The 18,336-nt window shown below is 54.1% G+C and overlaps 2 protein-coding genes across 3 annotated transcripts in view; one reads left to right on the forward strand and one right to left on the reverse strand.

Annotated features, from left to right (window-relative positions):
- Positions 1 to 905: 905 nt before the first annotated feature.
- On the reverse strand, positions 906 to 8,960 carry PIF1 (PIF1 5'-to-3' DNA helicase). The gene is made up of 13 exons (XM_046654110.1): positions 8,645 to 8,960; positions 7,699 to 8,275; positions 6,462 to 6,594; positions 6,254 to 6,379; positions 5,978 to 6,131; positions 5,772 to 5,886; positions 5,589 to 5,695; positions 4,237 to 4,376; positions 3,767 to 3,873; positions 2,913 to 3,000; positions 2,614 to 2,759; positions 1,776 to 1,967; positions 906 to 1,563 (listed from the first exon to the last, which is right to left on the reverse strand). The coding sequence occupies exons 2-13, from the start codon at positions 8,254 to 8,256 to the stop codon at positions 1,504 to 1,506; spliced, it is 1,926 nt and encodes a 641-aa protein (XP_046510066.1). The 5' UTR covers positions 8,257 to 8,275; positions 8,645 to 8,960; the 3' UTR covers positions 906 to 1,503.
- A 7,961-nt stretch (positions 8,961 to 16,921) lies between these two features.
- Positions 16,922 to 18,336, forward strand: part of PLEKHO2 (pleckstrin homology domain containing O2) — a 21,999-nt gene continuing 20,584 nt past the window's right edge. For both annotated transcript variants that reach the window (XM_046654851.1, XM_046654850.1), the window contains exon 1: positions 16,922 to 17,049. In XM_046654851.1, the coding sequence (XP_046510807.1) occupies positions 17,038 to 17,049 (12 nt within the window). In that variant the 5' untranslated portion in view covers positions 16,922 to 17,037. The remainder of the gene's footprint in view (positions 17,050 to 18,336) is intronic.

Genomic DNA, 18,336 nt, shown 5'->3' on the forward strand with positions numbered 1-18,336 from the left:
AAAATCAGGACAGAAAACCAGGTCTATCTCCTGAACTTTGACCGTCACTCAAATTCTCCACAGGCTGTAGCCCTGCCTTCTCCATGAAGCCCACAGGGAAGGTCTGAGGCCTCGTAGCCCCTCAAACCACCACAGCACTGCGCCCATGTGTCAGTGGTCTCCCCCACTTAACCAGACACCTGCTGAGCACCCAATCTGTACACTGGGGCCCCTGTCGGCTTTGGGAAGACAAGGATAAACTCCTTCAAGCACCCAAATTCTGTGTCCTCCGGCAAACAGCATGGCTTTATTATTCTTGACTGCTCCCACCATCGGGGATTTCACACTTCAGTAGATTGCTCTCTGTAGCTCCCAATGCATGCTTCCACCATAACCCAAGTTTACCAGCCAGAATTGATGCCTTTTCACTCAGAAGCAGGGAACCCTAACAGTTTCCGCCAGCCTATGAGGACCCCTGCGCAATTTCCACCAGGACTTCTGATCAACTGTAGCTAGTTTGTTGGTGATCCCCTCCCATCAGCTGCAGCCCCAGCAAGGCCCAAAGTGAGGCCTCCAGAAGACCCTAGCCTTCTTCAGATGTTGTGACAGGCCTGTTCCCCACCACGTGAATTCTCTCGTGTGTCCTTGTCTGACTATTGGGTGACGGTGGTTCACCTTGTTATTTCATCATGAGTCACCAACCTCAACTTTCCAAATCACCAATGATACTAACAACGTCTCACATAAAGGTGCTGGGGGCTCAGCCATCGACACGTAAACACCTCTGTGTGCAGCGGGGAGGCAAGCACAGCCTCCCTGGAATGGATTCCCTGGGCCCAGGCAGGGGTGCCTTCTTAAAGAGAGCCGAAGACTCACAGTCCTTACGCAAATCTCAAGTTTATTTGTCTTAAATAAATACGATCTGAGAATATCATTTCAATACCCCCAAATATAATTTCTTCTCCCAAAAAGCAGCTTAAGGTTCGGGCACACAGTTCACAGCATGTGTTCTCACAGTAGGTCCGGAGGGAGTTTGTCCTGGCTTGTGCTAGGCTGGGCCTGGCTGGGAAGATGCCCCCAGGTTCCCTTCCCTGTTTGGGGCCTGTACTCAGCCTGAGGCCCCCCAGGACCCCTACAGCCTGCTCCTGCTCCTGGAGCACCTGTCCTTGCTGCCCCTCCCCTCTGCAGCCCAAAAGGAGCAGCATTCGTGACCATGTGGCCCTGGGGCCAGCCCTCGCAGAGAGCTCTGTCCTCTTACACCAGGTATCCCTACAGGACCATTCCCAACCGGCACAGAAAGGGTTACTCCTGCCCCTAGAAGCAGCTCAGCCAGGGCAAGGGGAGAAACTGAGACACAGCTGGCAAATGGGTGGGAAGCACTCTCCCTTGAACCCTGCCAGGAGGCTTGGAGCCCCTAATGAAGGGAGGAAGGGACACTGACCACCCTCCCCCTGTTATCCCCTGAGACCCTGGCCTTAGGGTGCAGGAGCATGGTGAGACCATCCTTTGTCTTCTTTTTGTGGCTCAAAGGTTCGGGTCCACGTTCTCCTGGTCTGAGGCTGCCTCATCATCATTTGGGGAGTCCTGGATCAGAGACAGAGAAGCCCAATCGTGGGCTTGTGCTGTCCTCCAGGGCTACAGCCTGGGAGCCAGCATCTCCTTCCTCTTGCCCCTGCCCCCAACAGAGCCGGAAAAGGCTCTGTCACCCCCACTCAAGCGTCCCTTGGCCTTCCCTCCATCCTAGCTCTCAGGCTGCCCATGGCCACATGGCCCACCATTGGGTGACTCCCTCTTACCAGGCTGAGGCCCCCGCCTCGCCACAGGTTGGCATAGAAGCTCAGCACACGGGGATCACAGCGAACCGCCATGGGGTCAAAGTCCAGCACACGCAGGCCCTGCAGGCTGCGGGCCCGGGAAAGGGCTACGTAGGCCTGGCCACTGGCAAACACACGGGCCAGAGAGATCTCCACACAGTCCAGGGACATGCCCTGGGGGGTGGAGGAACAGAGCTGGAGCCAGCTCAGCCTGAAATCCTTTGTGCCCAAGAACCTGACCCCACCTTCCCCAGCCCAGCTACTGCCCCTGGATCTCCTCGCCTAGTCCAGAGATTCTTGAGGCAGAAGGACAGGCTGACAGCAGATGGATGTCTGAGTAGGATGGGGTCCAGGAGACACATCCAGGATAAGAATAGAGGGGTAGAGGTGAAAGGAAAGAGCTCAGGCCTGGGTCAGACAAGCATAGAAATGAATCCTGGCTCTGCCCCTCACTAGCTGTGTGACCTTGGACAAGTTACTTAACCTCTCAGCCTTGGTATCCTCTTCTGTAAAACAAGAATGATTATTACAGCTATACCTCTTACAGTTGTAGTAAGGGTTAAATTTAACATATCTAGTAGTGGCTCAGAAAATGGCAGGGCAGGAGATGACGGGGGAAGTACACATGTCCAGGAAAGAGAGAGGAGGTGGGATGGGAAATGCACTAAAGAAAGGTTTATTCTACAAGTGGTCTGGTACTTTCCATCCGGGGCAAGCTGAACCCCCAAAAAGCCTTTAAGACCCCCCTTCAACATGCCTCAGGCCTATCCTGTCCCTGCTCTGCTCTGCCCTGCCCACATCCCCTGCACTGGCTGCTCACCTGGCTCTTGTGGATGGATATTGCCCAAGCCAGCTGGAGGGGTAGTTGCTGCCGGCTGAGAAGCCGGCCCCCTGTGGCCTGCACTGTCCAGCGGTCAGCCCGGATGACCTCGGTGACTCCACACAGAAACCGCACCTGGGGCAGCCCTGAGGGAGGCATGGAGAAGTCCGACCCCTCAGCCTGCTTCAGGGTTCAGAGGTGAGGATCCCTCCCCTTTGCATCCTAGCCTTCTCGTCCTCACACTCACCCCTGGGCCCTGCTGCAAACCCAAGCAGCAGGACTGCTTCCCCATCGCCTACCTCTGCCCTCAGCTTCGAACCCGACTACCACCCCTCGGGCGCCATTCACCAGGCCCCGGGACACTGCTAAGTTCTTCACCAGCATCACCTGTAAGAGAAAGAGAACTGGAGGCAGAGAGAGTAGCTGGTTCCATCCGATGCCTGGCCTCAGCTCCAGTGGTTGATGCAGCGGTTCCCAGGGCCTGGGGACTGTCACGGAGGGGCAGTGAGTCCTAATCCTTGGCTCGGCCTCCAGCTGACTATGACCCCTTTGGCAAGCTGCTTTATTTCCTGAGGTCTCAGTTTCCCCTTGTGTCAAAGGGGAATAACATTTGCTCAGTTTGCCTCAGAAGGATGGGGTAAGGAGCAATAAGGTAATAGATCTCACAGCGTTTTGAAATTTACCACATCTGCTATGGGGTATGTGTGAGCCACAATCTTGAGGGAGAGCACCCAGATCCTGCCACCCCTCTTCCAACCACATTGTGTCTAAATTTCCCCTTGGATGCCCTTTGGGACCTGAGGAAAGGCTCCCATTTGGCCCACCCCCAACACTGTGGCAGGAAGGAGGACTCTGACAGTATGGGGTACAGTACAGAAGACGACCGCGTCGGGTAGGTATTTCACTCCCTGTTTTCAAGATGAGGAAATGGAGCTTCAGCAAGGGGAAGGGACTTGTCCAGAGCAATGCTGCCTGGAGCTGCAGCTGCAGGAAGTGGAGGGCAGTGGAAAGCTGAAGACAGGGAGGTGGTGGAACAGGAGGGAGAGAGTTGCTGGGTCACAGCTGGGCCCTCTGGCTGTGGAGCAGCCTGGGCAGAGGGGCAAGGATGGGGGAGGCCCAAGCTCCCAGGGTCTAGACCCTGCTTCCCACTCACCTGGGCCCCCAGCTTTAGCTGAAGGAGCTGGCTAACGGGACACTGGGCATCCAGGGTCCGGGCTTGCTCAGGGTCACTGTCCATGGCCTCAAAGCTGTGTACTTCACCTGGGAAAAGAGTTGAATAAACAGATTACACGTCACTGACTTGTGCCTCAGTTTCCAAAAACACATATTAGACCAGGGCCTGGTGGGAGGTAGTGAGGACAGCTCAGGCCTAGTTGGGGCTTTGAAATCGGAGGCCTGGGTTCAAGTGTCACTTCCAGCATTTACTGGCTGAGTGACCTTGACCCACTCAAGGTCACATCACTCAAAGTCACAATTACATCTGCAAATGTAATGGCCTTCATGGCCACAGAGGTTGGCGGCCTAGAAATCCAAATGACACCAAGGGCCCAGGCTGCCTTGGGGGCCACACCTGTCTGATGGCCCCTCCCAGCTGGTCTTGGCCAGTCCCAGCTCCCTGCTCACCTGGTAGCTCCTGCAGCCGCCTCTCATTGGTAAGGGCCACATCATCCTGGTGGGTGCAGAGCCTCGTGGCCACAATCCCATCTCGCCCCACCTTGTGGGTGGCAGTAGCCCGGAGCTGGCGGGTCACCTCATCTGAGCACCTGTGGAGGCTGGGCTGTCAGGGCAGAACCTACCTGAACACCAGGGAAGGCAGGACACGTGGGCAGTATGGCCCAAGCAGCAGGCCATAAGTCAGGCCTGGGGACTGGAAGGGGTCACCGGGGCAAGGTTTGCTGGTCCCCAGGCTGGTCAACTTGTCCCTTCTCCACTTGGACCCTGATATGGAGAATGAGCTTGCAGGTGGTGCTTGGCTATGATCATGGGGGAGCACCCTTCCCTGTGTCTGCCCCCAGGCAGGAGCCAGGTACCCCCCGCTCCCCCCCACCATTGCTCCTGAGGAAGTTGGGTGCAATGAGTGAGCACAGAGGTTTAAGGACCTAGACAGGCACTGATGTTGACACCCTGTAATACTGGTTGCCTATAATCAGATCAACTTCCAAGGTACAATCTTCTAGCCCCTTGCCTACTGCCTTGGGGGAAAAAAAATCTAGCCTGTGTTTCTGTTTTGCCCCATCTCAAGCCCTCCTCCACACGGGGAAGCCTGGGGGCAGCAGCAACTCAAGTGGGCGATGGGGGAACAGCTTGAACCACCTCTCCCTGCTCTGCCACTCAGGCTTCCTCTTGTCCCCCACGCATGCTGCTGAGTGCTGTGCACCTTCTTCCCTGCCTCCTGTCCCCAGGCATACAAAGCCCCTCATCACCACCCCCTCCACTGTCCTAGCCCAGTCTGACCGGTTTTCAAGGCCAAGCTCTGGGCCATATCTTCCGCCCTCCTGGCCTCCTGTCCACTCCTAAGTTAGAGTAGCTGTAGCATTTCAACCTTTTGTCCTAGCTGGGGTGGGATCATGTCTGCAACTTCCCTGCCCCTACCAAGTGGCCCTACATGCTCTAAGCGTGGAAGGAACTTGGGTTTTAGATTCAGCTCTGGGTTCAAATCCCAGGTTGGCCACTTACTCGCCAAGACTTCACCTCTTTGAACCCCAGTTTCTGCATCTGTGAAATGGGAGTGTTAACATCTCTGAATTCCTCTTGTGTGTCCATCTGCCCATACTTCCCTAAGAATTCCTCTGTGCCAGGCCCTATGCTGGGTGATAGGGACACAACCCTGGGGGAGGCTCGGTCCCAGCACTCACAGAGTCAACATCTCCTATGGGGCCTGAAGCATTTCTTCCCTTTCTCTGGGTCCCTGTGCTCCTCTCCAACCCATGCTTGGATGCTCTCCTGTGAGCCCTTCTCTGTTCACCAGGGCCTACCTGCCCAGCCGCACGGCCTGCAGCAGAGAGACGAAGGTCTGATCTGCCTGCCTCCACACCTCGGTCAGCTCCAGGGTCACTGGGACACACCTCCTCCAGCTCTTGGCCTGATGAGGGAGGGGTGGGGGTGTCAGGGGGGAGAGCAGACTCCTATGGGGGGTGGGGCCAGAGAGTGAGTGGTACCTGGAAGCAGAACTGTGGGGGCTGGGAGCCCTTGGTTACAGGTGGCAGCTGCAGGAAGTCCCCACAAATGATGAGCTGGATCCCTCCAAATGGCTTGTTCTGCTGTCGGACAGCTCTGGAGAGGAGTATGGGGTGCTGGCATGGGCAGGGTCCACATGGAAGACTACCAGAACCCAGCCCTCACTGCCCACCCTGCACATACTGACCTGGCCACGGCCTCAAGCTTGTCAAACAGATCTGCCTCCACCATGGAGATCTCGTCAATGACCAGCCGCTGGCAGTTCAGCCAACCTTGCCGCACACCTGGCCGCTGGGCCAGGGCCACACACTGGGCCAGGGGAGCCTGGCCCGAGCCAATGCCTGTGAATGACACTACTCAGCCTTGGGCTAAGGCCCCAGCCCTGTCTCAACATTGACCTCCCCTTCCCCCTTCCCACAGGCCTGGCTTGCTCCCAGCTCAAGCCCCAGGGGCTCTCACTTACCTGCAAAGGCATGGAGGGTAGTACCCCCGATGTGGCAGGCTGCCACCCCAGTGCTGGCAGTGGCCACAGTGCCTATAGGAGGCAGTGAGCCCAGGATACGCTTCAGCAGATAAGACTTCCCTGTCCCTGGGCAGAAGGCAAAGTTAGGGTCACCTCTCCTCCACCCACCCCACCACATTCTCCCTGCCCTCACTCTGTCCCCCACTACCTGCACTCCCAGTGAAGAAAATGCTCTGTCCTTTCAGGACAACCCTCAACACAGCAGCCTGTTCCTCAGAAAGCTGCGGTTTGGCGGGGGGCAAACTCAGCCTCTTCACAGGCAGGGGCCACCTTGGGACTTCCTGGGGGGATAGGGCTGTCTCAGGGCCTCCTCACACCCCCGAGGCATTGCCCCTCCCTTCTTGGCCTGGGTGCAACACTAGGCCTGGTAGCCCTGTGTGTCTCTGCTGGGCTTCACCCCTTGGAGCCCTTGGTCACCTTTGGTTCACTTGGAGATCTTGCCAATAACTATCAGGGTCCAGGACTCTCCATGAGTGAGGGACCAAATCTGGGGCTCCACTGACCTCTAGTGCCCTGAAGACCCCAGTGTGTGGGTCTGGATTCTCCCTCAGCTCTCTCCCCTGGTTCCCTGACTCTCTTCTCACCCATCCTTCCTTCTCACTCCTCTTCTTCTCACAAACCTGTCTCTTTCACCTCAAAACACCCAGCAAAACCCCACCTAGCCAGGGCCCCTTCTTGCTCCATCTCCATCTTCTCACCAGCTTAGTCTCAAACCCCTGTGGTCTGCAATCCATCTGCCACAGTTCCAAACACTGTCAAACCCACCTGACTTTGTCTCGCCATCTGATTGGACCTGTTGGCTGCCCCGACACTGCTGACCACTTCCTTCTCTCCAAAAGCTCCTCTCCTCCAGGGAGAGTACATTCCTGCTTTTCCTTCTGAAGTCTCCTTCTCTGCTTTCTCTCTCTCTCCTTTTTTTTTTTTGAGGAAGATTAGCCCTGAGCTCACATCTGCCACCAATCCTCTTTTTGCTGAGCAAGATTGGCCCTGAGCTAACATCCGTGCCCATCTTCCTCTACTTTATATGTGGGACACCTACCACAGCATGGCTTGGTAAGAGGTGCATATGTCCAGACCCGGATCCAAACCAGCGAACCCCTACCACCGAAGCAGAGCGTGCGATCTTAACCGCTCAGCCACCCGGCAGGCCCCTCTACTTTCTCTTTTAATGTGGCCTGGGTCTCCTTTTCCTATTCTTGCTTACCCAGCCTCAGGGATTGCACTATGAAAAACATATGCACAATTCCCACATCCCTGTCGTACTCAGAAGTTGGACGGGCCTCTCCTCTGAGATAACCAGCAGCCCCCCCAAACTTGGCCTTCCTCAGTCTTCCATCTAGGTGGCACATCCATTCCCCAAGTCGTCCCCCCTTTCCGGTCCTCACGGTGCTGGGCTCAACCTCCGGCCGGGGCTCCGCGGGCCGCTTCACTGGCATTGTGTCCGAGACCCGGGTGGCCGCCGCGCGCCGAAGCTCCTCGGGCTGCAGCGGGCTGATAGTGACAAAGTCGCGGGGCCGCGGGCCAAGCAGCTGCGTGCGTGCGGAGGCCGGAGGGGGACCTGGGGCCGCTGCCAGCTTGAGGCGCAGCGTGCGCAGGAAGCGGCGCAGGCGGTCCGGGGGGCAGTCGGAGAGCAGCAGCTGCACCGCGCCCGCCCGGGGAGCACCCTCGGCCGCGAGCCGCAGAGTGCTGCGCCCGGCCGCTGCGAAGCGCGTGAAGAGGCGCGCGGCGCGCAGGGGGAAGCAGCGCGGCCGCCCCGCGGGCCCTGGCGCCTGCAGCCGCAGCATCAGCTCGCGGCGCTCGTTACGACCCAGGCTCAGCTCCGCGGTGCGTAGGGCCTGGCGCCTTCGCGGCTGCCCGCCTGGGCTCAGCTCCTCCACAGCCACGCGGCACCGCAGCTCCGCGTCCTCGCGCTCCGCTGCCTCTGCCTGCGTCCCCAACGGCATCGCCACCGCCTCTGCAGGTCTGCAAAAGGACCGGAGCACAGGGGTCACGGGGACTCAGAGGACATAATAGGTGGTATAGAGGCTGTGAGGGGGAGCCCTCTCAAGGCCTTATAGGGTCACGGAGGCTGTCATTGGTAACACGAAGAGGTAACACAAAGAGACGGTAAAAGGGCCCTGGGACCAACCGGAAATTCACTTAGAAATTACTGTCCTACCCGATAATTTCCAGAGTAGCGTTAAATGCACCCCGGATTGGGGGCCCTCGGCTGTAGTGCAAGGGCTGCGGAAGAAGGGCGCCCCCGCACGGAAAAGAAGCCTGCTTCCTAGAGATCCAGTGTGGGCACGGGAATCCTCAGAGTCCTCTCCCCAGGAAGTAGAGGAATCTCACGTGGGGAGATGAGCGGGAGACGTATGTAATAAGCGCCTTCTGTCTTCCAGGTAGGTTCACTGGTTTATATGCAGCCAGGCAGGTCTCATTATTCCCCGTGTACAGAAGTGGAAACAGGCTGGGAGAGGCCACAACGGCTGGCAGTAGTCAGGGCTAGTGTGATTCCGAAGCCCTGGAGCTTCCCATCTCCAAGGTGGGGAAAAGGTAGAGAATATTTGGCTAGGGAAATCGCGGGGGGACCCTGGGGCCCAGGAATCCGCGCTCCCTCCGTCTGACCTACTCGTCTGCAACCTCCCGGCAGGGACCCCTTGAAGAAGCAGGCTCTCCGGCAACTCACTTGCGCCGGCACTCCGACGAACAAACTGAATGGAGCCGCCTGGCTAGCGAGTTTCGGGCACTGGGAACTTTCAAATCCTAGCAGTAGAGAATCATCCTATCACCGGCCGGATCTTTAAATTCTCCAGCCAATCAGAGATAGGGGCGTGACAACGGGCGTGTCTTTCGTTGAGTTCCAACTCCCCGAGCTTGGGCTGTACCAATCGCACGCCGGAGGAAGGAGGCTTCCCGTAGAGGCCGAGCGTACCAAGTCGCGAGGAGGAGTGGGCGTGGTGCAGGGGGCTGCGGGGAGCCGGGGGACCCGGGGGAGCCGAGGCTGGGCTGCGAGCGGATTCGGGTCGCCTAACGCAGCTCTGAAGATTTATTTTCATAGCCATTCCTCCAACACGCTCCCTCTCCCGTCTCGCCTTCACAGGGCTGCTCAACTTGGCCTTGAAGAGCTGCCGCTAATCCCTCCCACCCCTGTTTCCACTCAGGATCATCGCCCACTGCTGAGCAGACCACCCTAAGGCCTGCGGTTTCCGCGGCCCCCGCCCCCCAACTCTTTCCACCCTTCTCTGCCTTCGGAAGGGTCATTTTACGATTCTGTCTTTCTGACCGCGCTGAGTCCCATCAGTGAGGGACTCAGACCCGTGCCAGGTTCTTAGAGAGTACAAACAAAGGGTGGGAGCTCCTGTCTTCAGGGAATTCTCTCTCGTTTTGCACTGGATGCTTGGGGAGTTTATTTTTTAGTTATCTTTTTTTCCCTCGTTGAAGCTTGGAATTACTTAGCTAAAAGGGATCCTACAGGTGAGTCCAGCCCCTTCATTTACTGAATTGCCCTTTTTGCCAATGAGGAAACCAAGGCTCCAAGAGGTTTTACCAAAAGTCACACAGCTTGTAGATAGCACAACAAAGCCTTGAACCCAAGTCGAACCCGGCCTAAGAGCCTGCGTGTTTCGCTCCTACACCACATTGTTCCCAGGTGACTGGTCTTCATGAAGGGAGTCCAAGCTCGGACTGGAATCTCAGCTCCTGATGGCCACTGCAATGCCCCAGGCCTGTCAGTCAGATGTTACCTTCAACAAGTTTCCTTAATATCTCAAGCCTTTGTTTCCTCATATGTAAAAATGATAGATAAAAATGTGATGATAGCACACCTCTGTGAGTATACTAAAAACCATTGAATGGTTTGGTTTAAATGGGTAAATTGTATGGTATGTAAATTATATGTCAATAAAACTGTTAGAAAAAATCATGAGAAACATTTTTCCTCTTCTCTGTTGTCTGGACATATGAGTACCAGTGGCATAGGTCATTACATTAAGGAAAACTTTCAAAGTCACTGTGGTAGGCAGAAAAATGACCTCCCTAAGATGTCTACGACCTAATCCCCAGAATTTTGCAAAAGTGATAAATTAGGATCTTGAGATGGGAAGATTATCCTGGGTTGTCTCGGTGGGCCCAATGGAATCACGAGGGTTCTTATAAGGGAAAGAGGGAGGCAGCAGTCAGAGATGGAGATGTGATGAAGGAGGTGGAGAGGGGTGTGTCTGTGTGTGTGTGCACATGTGTGTAAGAGAGAGAGGCAAATTTGAAGATGTTGCTGCTGGCTTTGAAGATGGAAGCCAAAGAATACAGGAGACTTCTAGAAGCTGGAAAAGGCAAGGAAGTGTGTTGTCTCCCCAGAGTCTCCAGAAGGAATGCAGTTCTTGATTTTAACCTGGTAAGAGACATTTCAGACCTCCAGAGCTGCTAGATAATAAATTCGCATTGTTTTAAGCCGCTAAATTTGTAGTAATTTGTTACAGCAGCAATAGCAATGAGAAACAAATACAGTCATACAATTAGAAAATGAAAAGGCTGGGATTAGGAACCCAGGTCTGTCTGTTTCCAAAGCCTGTATTCTCTCTTCCCACTACCCTCTGCTCAAAGTGGACCCAGCACACTCACACAGCCTGCACCACCCGCCCCCTTCTCTCTGTGCAGTACCCCAGACCGCCTCTAGAGAAGGCACAGAGACTTCCACATAGATTTTCCCTCAACATTTTTTTTCTTTTGGCTTTCAAACTTTTTAAAATTGTGAAATATACATAACATAAAATTTACCATTTTGACGATTTTTAAGTACATTGAACTGTTGTATAACCATCACCACTATGTATTTCCAGAAAATTTTCATCACCCCAAACAGAAACTTTGTCCCCATTAGACAATAACTCCCCATTCCTCTCTCCTCTGAGTCCTTGGTATCCTCAACATTTTATTCTGAAAATATTCCAACATATACAGAAAGGTTGAAAGAGTTTTACAATGAACACCCATATACCTACCACCAAGATTCTACAATTAATATTTTGCTGTATTTGTTTTATCATGTCTAACCATCTATCCATCCCTCTATTCATCAATCCATGTTTTTGTTATGCATTTCAAAGTTGCAGACAACAGTACATTTCACTTCTAAACATTTCAACATGCATAGTATTAGCTAGAGTTTAGGCTTACCTTTTTAACGTAAACTTTACATGCAGTGAAATGCACAAATCTTAGACATCATTAGAGGAGTTTTGACAAATGCATATGCCTATGTAGCCCAAACCCTTATGAGGATATAGAACTATACTGTCCAATAGCGTAGTCACTAGCCACATGTGGCTAATTTAAATGTAATTAAAATTAAATGAAAATAAAAATTCAGTTTTTCAGTCGCACTGGCTACACTTCAAGAGTTCAATAGCCACATGTAGCTAGTGGCTACCCTATTGGACAGCACAGATATAGGACATTTCCTTCATTGCACAAAGTTCTAGGAACATTAACATGACCTAGAAAGTTCTCTAATGCCCCTTTCCAGTCAATCCCCAACTTCAATCCTCAGGCAACACCTCTTCTGATTTTGTTTTCACCGTGGATTATTTTAGCTTATTCTAGAACTTCTTATAAATGGAATTATACCATATTCTTGTGTGAACTGGCTTCTTTCACTCAGCATAATGATGTTGAGATTCATCCACGTTGCTGTGTGTGTCAGGCTGGTTCCTTTTTATTGCTGAGTAGTAGTCCCTTGTATGGATATACTACAGTTTATCCATTTTCCTGTTGATGGATATCTGGGCTTTCTGTAGATTTATGCTTTAACTTCTTTTGAATAAATACCTAGGTGAGAAATTGCTGGGTCTTGGAGGAGGTGTATATTTAGTTATATATGAAACTGCCCGAGCTTTTTCCAAAGTGGTTGTATGCCCACCCAGGTTTTTGTAAGAACGACACAGAGTCCTTGCAGAGAAACGAATCTGATGAATAACTAGATACGGGCTCGGGTGAGTTAACGGTCCTCAGGCTCCGCCCTCCTCCCCGCCCCAGCGCTGCCTGCCGCCAGTTGGATCCTGATTGGATGGTGGAAGAGAGAGGCGGAGCCAGAGGGACTTCCCACGTCTCCGGCCGGACTTCCTCGCAGTCAGCTTTGGGAAGTCTTCGCATCCGCCGGATGCTCTGCTCGCTGCTGCTGCTGCCGGGGCCACTTCGGTATAAAGCGGAACTCCGCTCTGTGATCTCCTCGCGTAAACCGCAGCCTGGTTTTGACGCAAGCTCCCTGGAGGAACGAGTTTTCTTCACCAGGAAATTTCCTCCTCCAGAACTCTTTCCATACGTCGTTTTGGTTTTTGTTTTGTTTTGGGTGAGGAATGTTGGCCCTGAGCCAACATCTCTTGCCGGTCTTCCTCTATTTTGTATGTGGGTTGCTGCCACAGCATGGCTTGATGAGCGGTGTGTGTAGGTCGGTGCTTGGGAGCCAAACCTGGGAACCTGGCCACCAAAGCGAGGGAACTTAACCACTATGCCACCAGGCTGGCCCCTCCATACGTCTTATCTGCTCTCTCTCACTGGTGGTCTCAGTCCAGTACCCTGCTCATAGTAACAACAAGAACGACAGCACAAGGCTGGGCAGTTTATAAAATGCATTTTCGGGATCCTCTCATTTGATACTTAAAAGAGCCCCTCCCGTGTAGAGTCCTCTCTCTCCAAGCTTTTGCCCGCTGCCTTTACAACCCTAAGCTTCCAAGGACAATCTTGTAGAGGAACTGAAAGGGTGTTTCATGGTCTTCTAGCTTCCAGAGCACGACTTCACCTCGCATTGCTTCACCACTGGGCAGCTGTGCTCATTTTATTGAACCTCTGGGACAGGTGATCCTCTCTCCTTCAAATCCTCTCTTCTCTGAACTTCCGCAACACACTCCCCTCCTTTCTTCCTGCATGTTGGCTGCTCCTCTTAGATCTCCTTTGCTGAGCCAACCCTTTTTCCTCAACCAGACTTTATCTGAGGGCTTTATCATTTTTTTTTCTTTTCTGATCCCATGGTTTAATTATCAGCTACATGCTGATTCCCAAAATTACATCTCCAGCCTGTCCTTCTCCCCTAAGCTGCAGACTGTGTCTCCAGTTTTCCTCCTGATATCTCCAAACAGATGCCTAACAGGCATGTCAAACTCACTTTCTCCAAAACAGAACTTTTAATCTCCTTCTCCAATACCATATAAATCTGTTCTTCTCCTGTCTTCATCATCTCAGTAAATGGCATCATCATTTTTGGCTCAAGTTAAAAACCTACACCAGGAGCCAGCCTGGTGGCACAGTGGTTAAGTTCTCACGTTCTGCTTCGGTAGGCTGGGATTTGCTGGTTCGGATCCCGGGTGTGGACCTACACACCGCTTGTCAAGCCATACTGTGGCAGGCGTCCCACATATAAAGTAGAGGAAGATGGGCATGGATATGAGCTTAGGGCCAGTCTTCCTCAGCAAAAAGAGGAGGATTGGTGGCAGATATTAGCTCAGGGCCAATCTTCTTCAAAAAAAAAAAAGAAAGAAAGAAAGAAAAAGAAAACCTACACCATCCTTCTTCACCTACCACATCCAATCCACCATGGAAACCTATTGTTCCTGCTTCCAAAATATATTTTGAATCTATTTACTTCCCTCCATCCCTACTGCACACCTTAGAGCTAGCAGCCTATCACCTCTCCCCTGGATTACAGCCATGGTCTCCTCATCTCACTGGATTCCTGGCTTCCACTCTGGCCCACTAGGGTCCTTCCTCCAAACAGCAGCAGGTGTCTTTTCAAAGATATGAATCAGACTTTGCTACTGCTCCAGTTAAAAGCCCTCAATGCCTCCCTAGGCTATTCCTCTTAGAATAAAATCCTCAGTCCTTGTCATAACCTGAGGCCAACTCCCTCCCTTCCTTCCACTGTGACCTCAAGTCTCCCACTTTCTCCCTGACTCACTATGTTTCTGTCACACTGGCCTCCTTGGTGTTTCTTGACCACCAAAGCCCTTTCCTATGCCAACGTCTTTGCACTTGCTCTTTCCTCTGCATGAAATACTTTCCCCCTTCCACCCTACCTCTTTTTGTGGCTGTCTCTTTCTCATCTTTCAGGTCTCCACTGAAATATCCACTCTGCAGAAAGGTTTCTCCCCACCACACACACCAGATCTAAAGTGGGCTTCCCAGTTACAATTTTATTACCCTGTTTATTTCTCTTGGAGAACTTACAACAGTACTCCCTCTGTTCATCAGCTCTCCAAGCATGGCCTGGATCTGTCTGGCCTGGTCACACAATGGTTCAAAAACAGGTCATTTAGTAAAGAGCATGGAGTCTGGAGTTGGGCGAGGTTTAAATCCTTGCACCACCACTTACCAGTCAAGTGACCTTAAACCGGTCCAAGCATCAGATTCTTGATCTGTAAAATGAGGATAACAAGTGTATCTATTTCATAAGTGGGTACCTACTTTTGTGGGTACCTACTTCACATGAGATACATGTGAAGAGTTTAGGACAGTAAGCAGATAACAGAGGCTCCCTAAATTCTTTTGAGTGAACAAATACCAGGGTGAAGTATTGGAAAGCACCCCACTTAAGAGGCACTCAATAAGCCTTGCAGATTGAATGCCTCATGCAATCAGACTCCATCTGTTAGGTGCACGTGCAAAACAGAGTCCATCACTTCCACAGCCCAAAACTTTCAATGACTTCCCATTGCCCTGAGGTTAAAATGTAGTCTCCTCAACACAGCCTTCAAGGTCCTCTCTACACTGAGCTCTGTCTGCTTCTCCAGCCTGGCCTCCCTATACACATACACTATACTGTTTCATGCCTCTCTCCCACTGCTCACACTGTCCCCTCTACCAAGAATGCCTGTCCTACCCCTTTATCCTGGCTTTGGTGCCCTTCCTCTGTGCATTTACCCTCACATTTAACACATAGTTTTCTCATCTGTTTACATGCCCTTCTCTCCTGATAGAGGACAGGGTCCCTGATAGAGGATAGGGACAGGGGGTCCTGCCACTATCTTCCAGCCATCAGTATAGGGCCTGACAAACAATCAAGGCAAATAAAATATTCGTGTTGAATGAATGCATGTGGTGTGGAGACAACAACCAGAGGGCCAGCGTGGGCTGGATGGGGAAACTGAAGCCAAGGTGGTTATCAATGGCTCACTCCCCAAAGTGACAGAGCTGGCTAGATATCAAAACAACCTCACCCACACCCCCACCGAGAGCTGCTTCTGTGCAACAACATGAATTCCCCAGGGTCTCTGGTCTCCTGCAGGTGGATTCTGAGTTTCCAGATACAGAATCTTCTGAGTCCTCAGGCACAGGGTGCAACAGCTGCACAGCTCTGCAGATTGAAGGACTAAAACCACGTGTTGACTGCAAGAGGTTGCCACATACACTGACTTTCTCAGATCCCCAGGCTGAACTTCTTCCTTCCTTTAGATAAAGGAATCCAGGCCCAGGCATGAGGAAAAAGTGTGCCCCGGTCTTCCTCCCCCTTGGCCCTGGGATCCCAGGCTGCCCTTTTCTATGCAGGGCTTGAAGTGGCTTGGGAGCCTGAGGGCCAGCAGAAGGCAGTGAAAGGGGAGCTTGGTCAACTGATGCAGCTGCTGCTATGGCAGCCAGAGTCAAAGGAGGTCACCATTGATCCCACACACTTAATTCTTCCTGCTGAGGTATGGGGCAGGGTTGACCCAGAGAGCTAAAGGGGAAGAGGTGGAGGGGGGATGGTGCTGGGGCTGCGAGGTAGCCAGTCACTTTCTCTCTCTGGGCCTCTGTTTCTCTAAGTGTAAAAGGAGGGCACAAGGTGTAACTAACACCATTTTCTGCTAGTCCCTACGCTTCACTCCCCAGCAAGGTTGTCAAGGCTGCTAGATCACCGCTGGATGGGGGATGGGAGGTAGCCCTCAGATACAGGGACCAGAGAGGGAGACAGCTCTGAGCACTGTCCAGCGAGGGCAGGAGAACACTGCATTTGGGGACCCCTGAGAGCCAGGGGAAGACTCCCTCCCCCAAAGAGACCCCAGAGTCCGGACTCCCAGCCCCAGGTCTTCCCGTTGTATTACTCTCTGGAGGGTGTAGCGCTAGAGGCCCCGCCCGGCCAGGAGGTTCCAGGGAGAAGAGGACCAGGTCGTTGCCACTGCCGCGGGAGTCTCTTGGTGTCCCCATCTCTGGGCCGTCCAGGGCGGCTTGGCTCAGTCTCTCAACCCGAGCCCACCCGGGTCAGGAGACTTCAAAGGCACAAGCAGCCAGCGCTTCGGGCCCCACCCTGGCCCGGCACTCCGGCCCCGCCCGCATCCCTCGCCTCCGCCTCCGGCCGGAAGCCCCCTCCCCCCGCCCATTCCCCAGCACCCTTTATGCCCTCCAGTCCCTCGCTTTCTGCCGGTCGGGGAAATCTCTCTCCGCCCTGTCCCTCCCTCTTCCTCCGGCTTGGGCTCCTCCATCCAGTCCCCAGACCCACGCCCTGCCCCGCCCAGGCTCCTCCCTCAGCTCCGGCCCCGCCCCTCCGTTTCCCGCCCGGGCCCCCGGCCTCCAGGCGCCGCTACTCCCCGCCCCAGGCCCCGCCCCCCGGCCCCCGGAAGCCTCTCCCCGCCCCCGGCCCCGCCCCCCCCGAAGTTTCTTGGGCCCCGGCGGCCCGCGGGACAGAACGTAGAGAGCCGCCGCCCCGCCGGGCGTGGATGGAGGTGGCGGAGCGCGCGCGGCGCCGGGGGTGAGCGGCCGACCGGCCAGACTTCAACCGACTCGCCATGGAGGAGGAGGTGAGGGCTGGGCCAGGCGGGGGGCCTGGGCTGGAGTCTTCGAGCCCGTCACGGGGGTTGGGGTCCCGGGCTCAGGCCCTTGTTCCAGCAGCCAGCCCCTCTCTCGCCAGTCTCCGGACACCACCCTCCTCCCCCTCCCCCAGGCAGAACCTAGGCAGATGAGGCAGAGGCGGGTTACGATCTGCGTCCGGTACTTCAGAGACCCGTCCTCCTTCATGTTGTCTGGTTTCTCTTACCAGCTGTGGGCATGGTGGTTGTTATTGTTCCCATTGGACTGACGGGGAGACTGAGGCTCTGGTCAGTTTGATCGCTTGCTGAGAGTGGCCTGGGTTGCTGGGCTCGAACCCGGTTATCGCTGACTTCCCATGCCGCCCAGGTCGGATCCTGAAGGGGCCGACTGTGTGTGTGGGATTTGGGGAGGTGCATTTTAGAGTCCCCGTCTCAAGGAATCTTGAGCTTGTGACTGTGCCTGATGGCCAGAGGACTGAAGAAGGTGCATTTTCCTCCCCTGTGTAAGTCCCTTTGAGTCCCCTTTCCCCTGCGGTCTCTGCTGCCCTGGAGTCAGGCCCAGGTGGGGGCTGATGCTGGCCCCTACCTTCCCTACATCCCTGGGAGGGCTAACTTCCTGGAAGAGCTGGACAGCTGGACCAGCAGTGCCCCTGGAGCCTCCCTCTTACTCCTCAGGACCCTCTTGGTCTGGGGTGGGGTCAGGCACTCTGACCCCTGCTCTTTACTGGCAAATTCAGTTCTCCCGGCAGCCCCGCCATCCAAGCACACAGCAAACACTTAATGTGTGTCTGTGGAATGAATACGTTAGAGGGGTGGTCTACTGAGTCTAGAGGACTTTGCTTCTTGTCCTCTGAGGGGGTCTTAGCTTCTGCCCATCCCAGCCCAGGGGAAGGGGATGTGTCTTTGCCTGGATGGACAGGGAGGAAAGATGAAGCCCTCACTCCTGGGGCAAACCTGGCCAGCTGAGGAGCCCTGAGTGGACCAGGCTGCTTGTGTCTCTGTCACTGCCCATCTCCCTATTTCCTGGGGCCACTCCCCAGGGGCAGCTGGGCTGTCTGCGTTCCCTCCAGGCTAGGCCCTGCATTTCTGTGGGATGGTAGATAAGTCACTTCCCCTCTCAGCCTGCATTTCCTCTTCTATAAAATATAGGTCCTGGCCTCCTCTCCGGGTCCTGACAGTATGATTGTGGCCTTTTCTCTCAGAGTAGGTGGAAGTAAGGGGCAAAGTCAGGCCACTATGATTTGCTGTGGTTTCTTGCTGACAGGGGTGGGGCTGCCC

Source organism: Equus quagga, chromosome 2, assembly GCF_021613505.1.
Source record: "Equus quagga isolate Etosha38 chromosome 2, UCLA_HA_Equagga_1.0, whole genome shotgun sequence".
Taxonomy (NCBI): domain Eukaryota; kingdom Metazoa; phylum Chordata; class Mammalia; order Perissodactyla; family Equidae; genus Equus; species Equus quagga.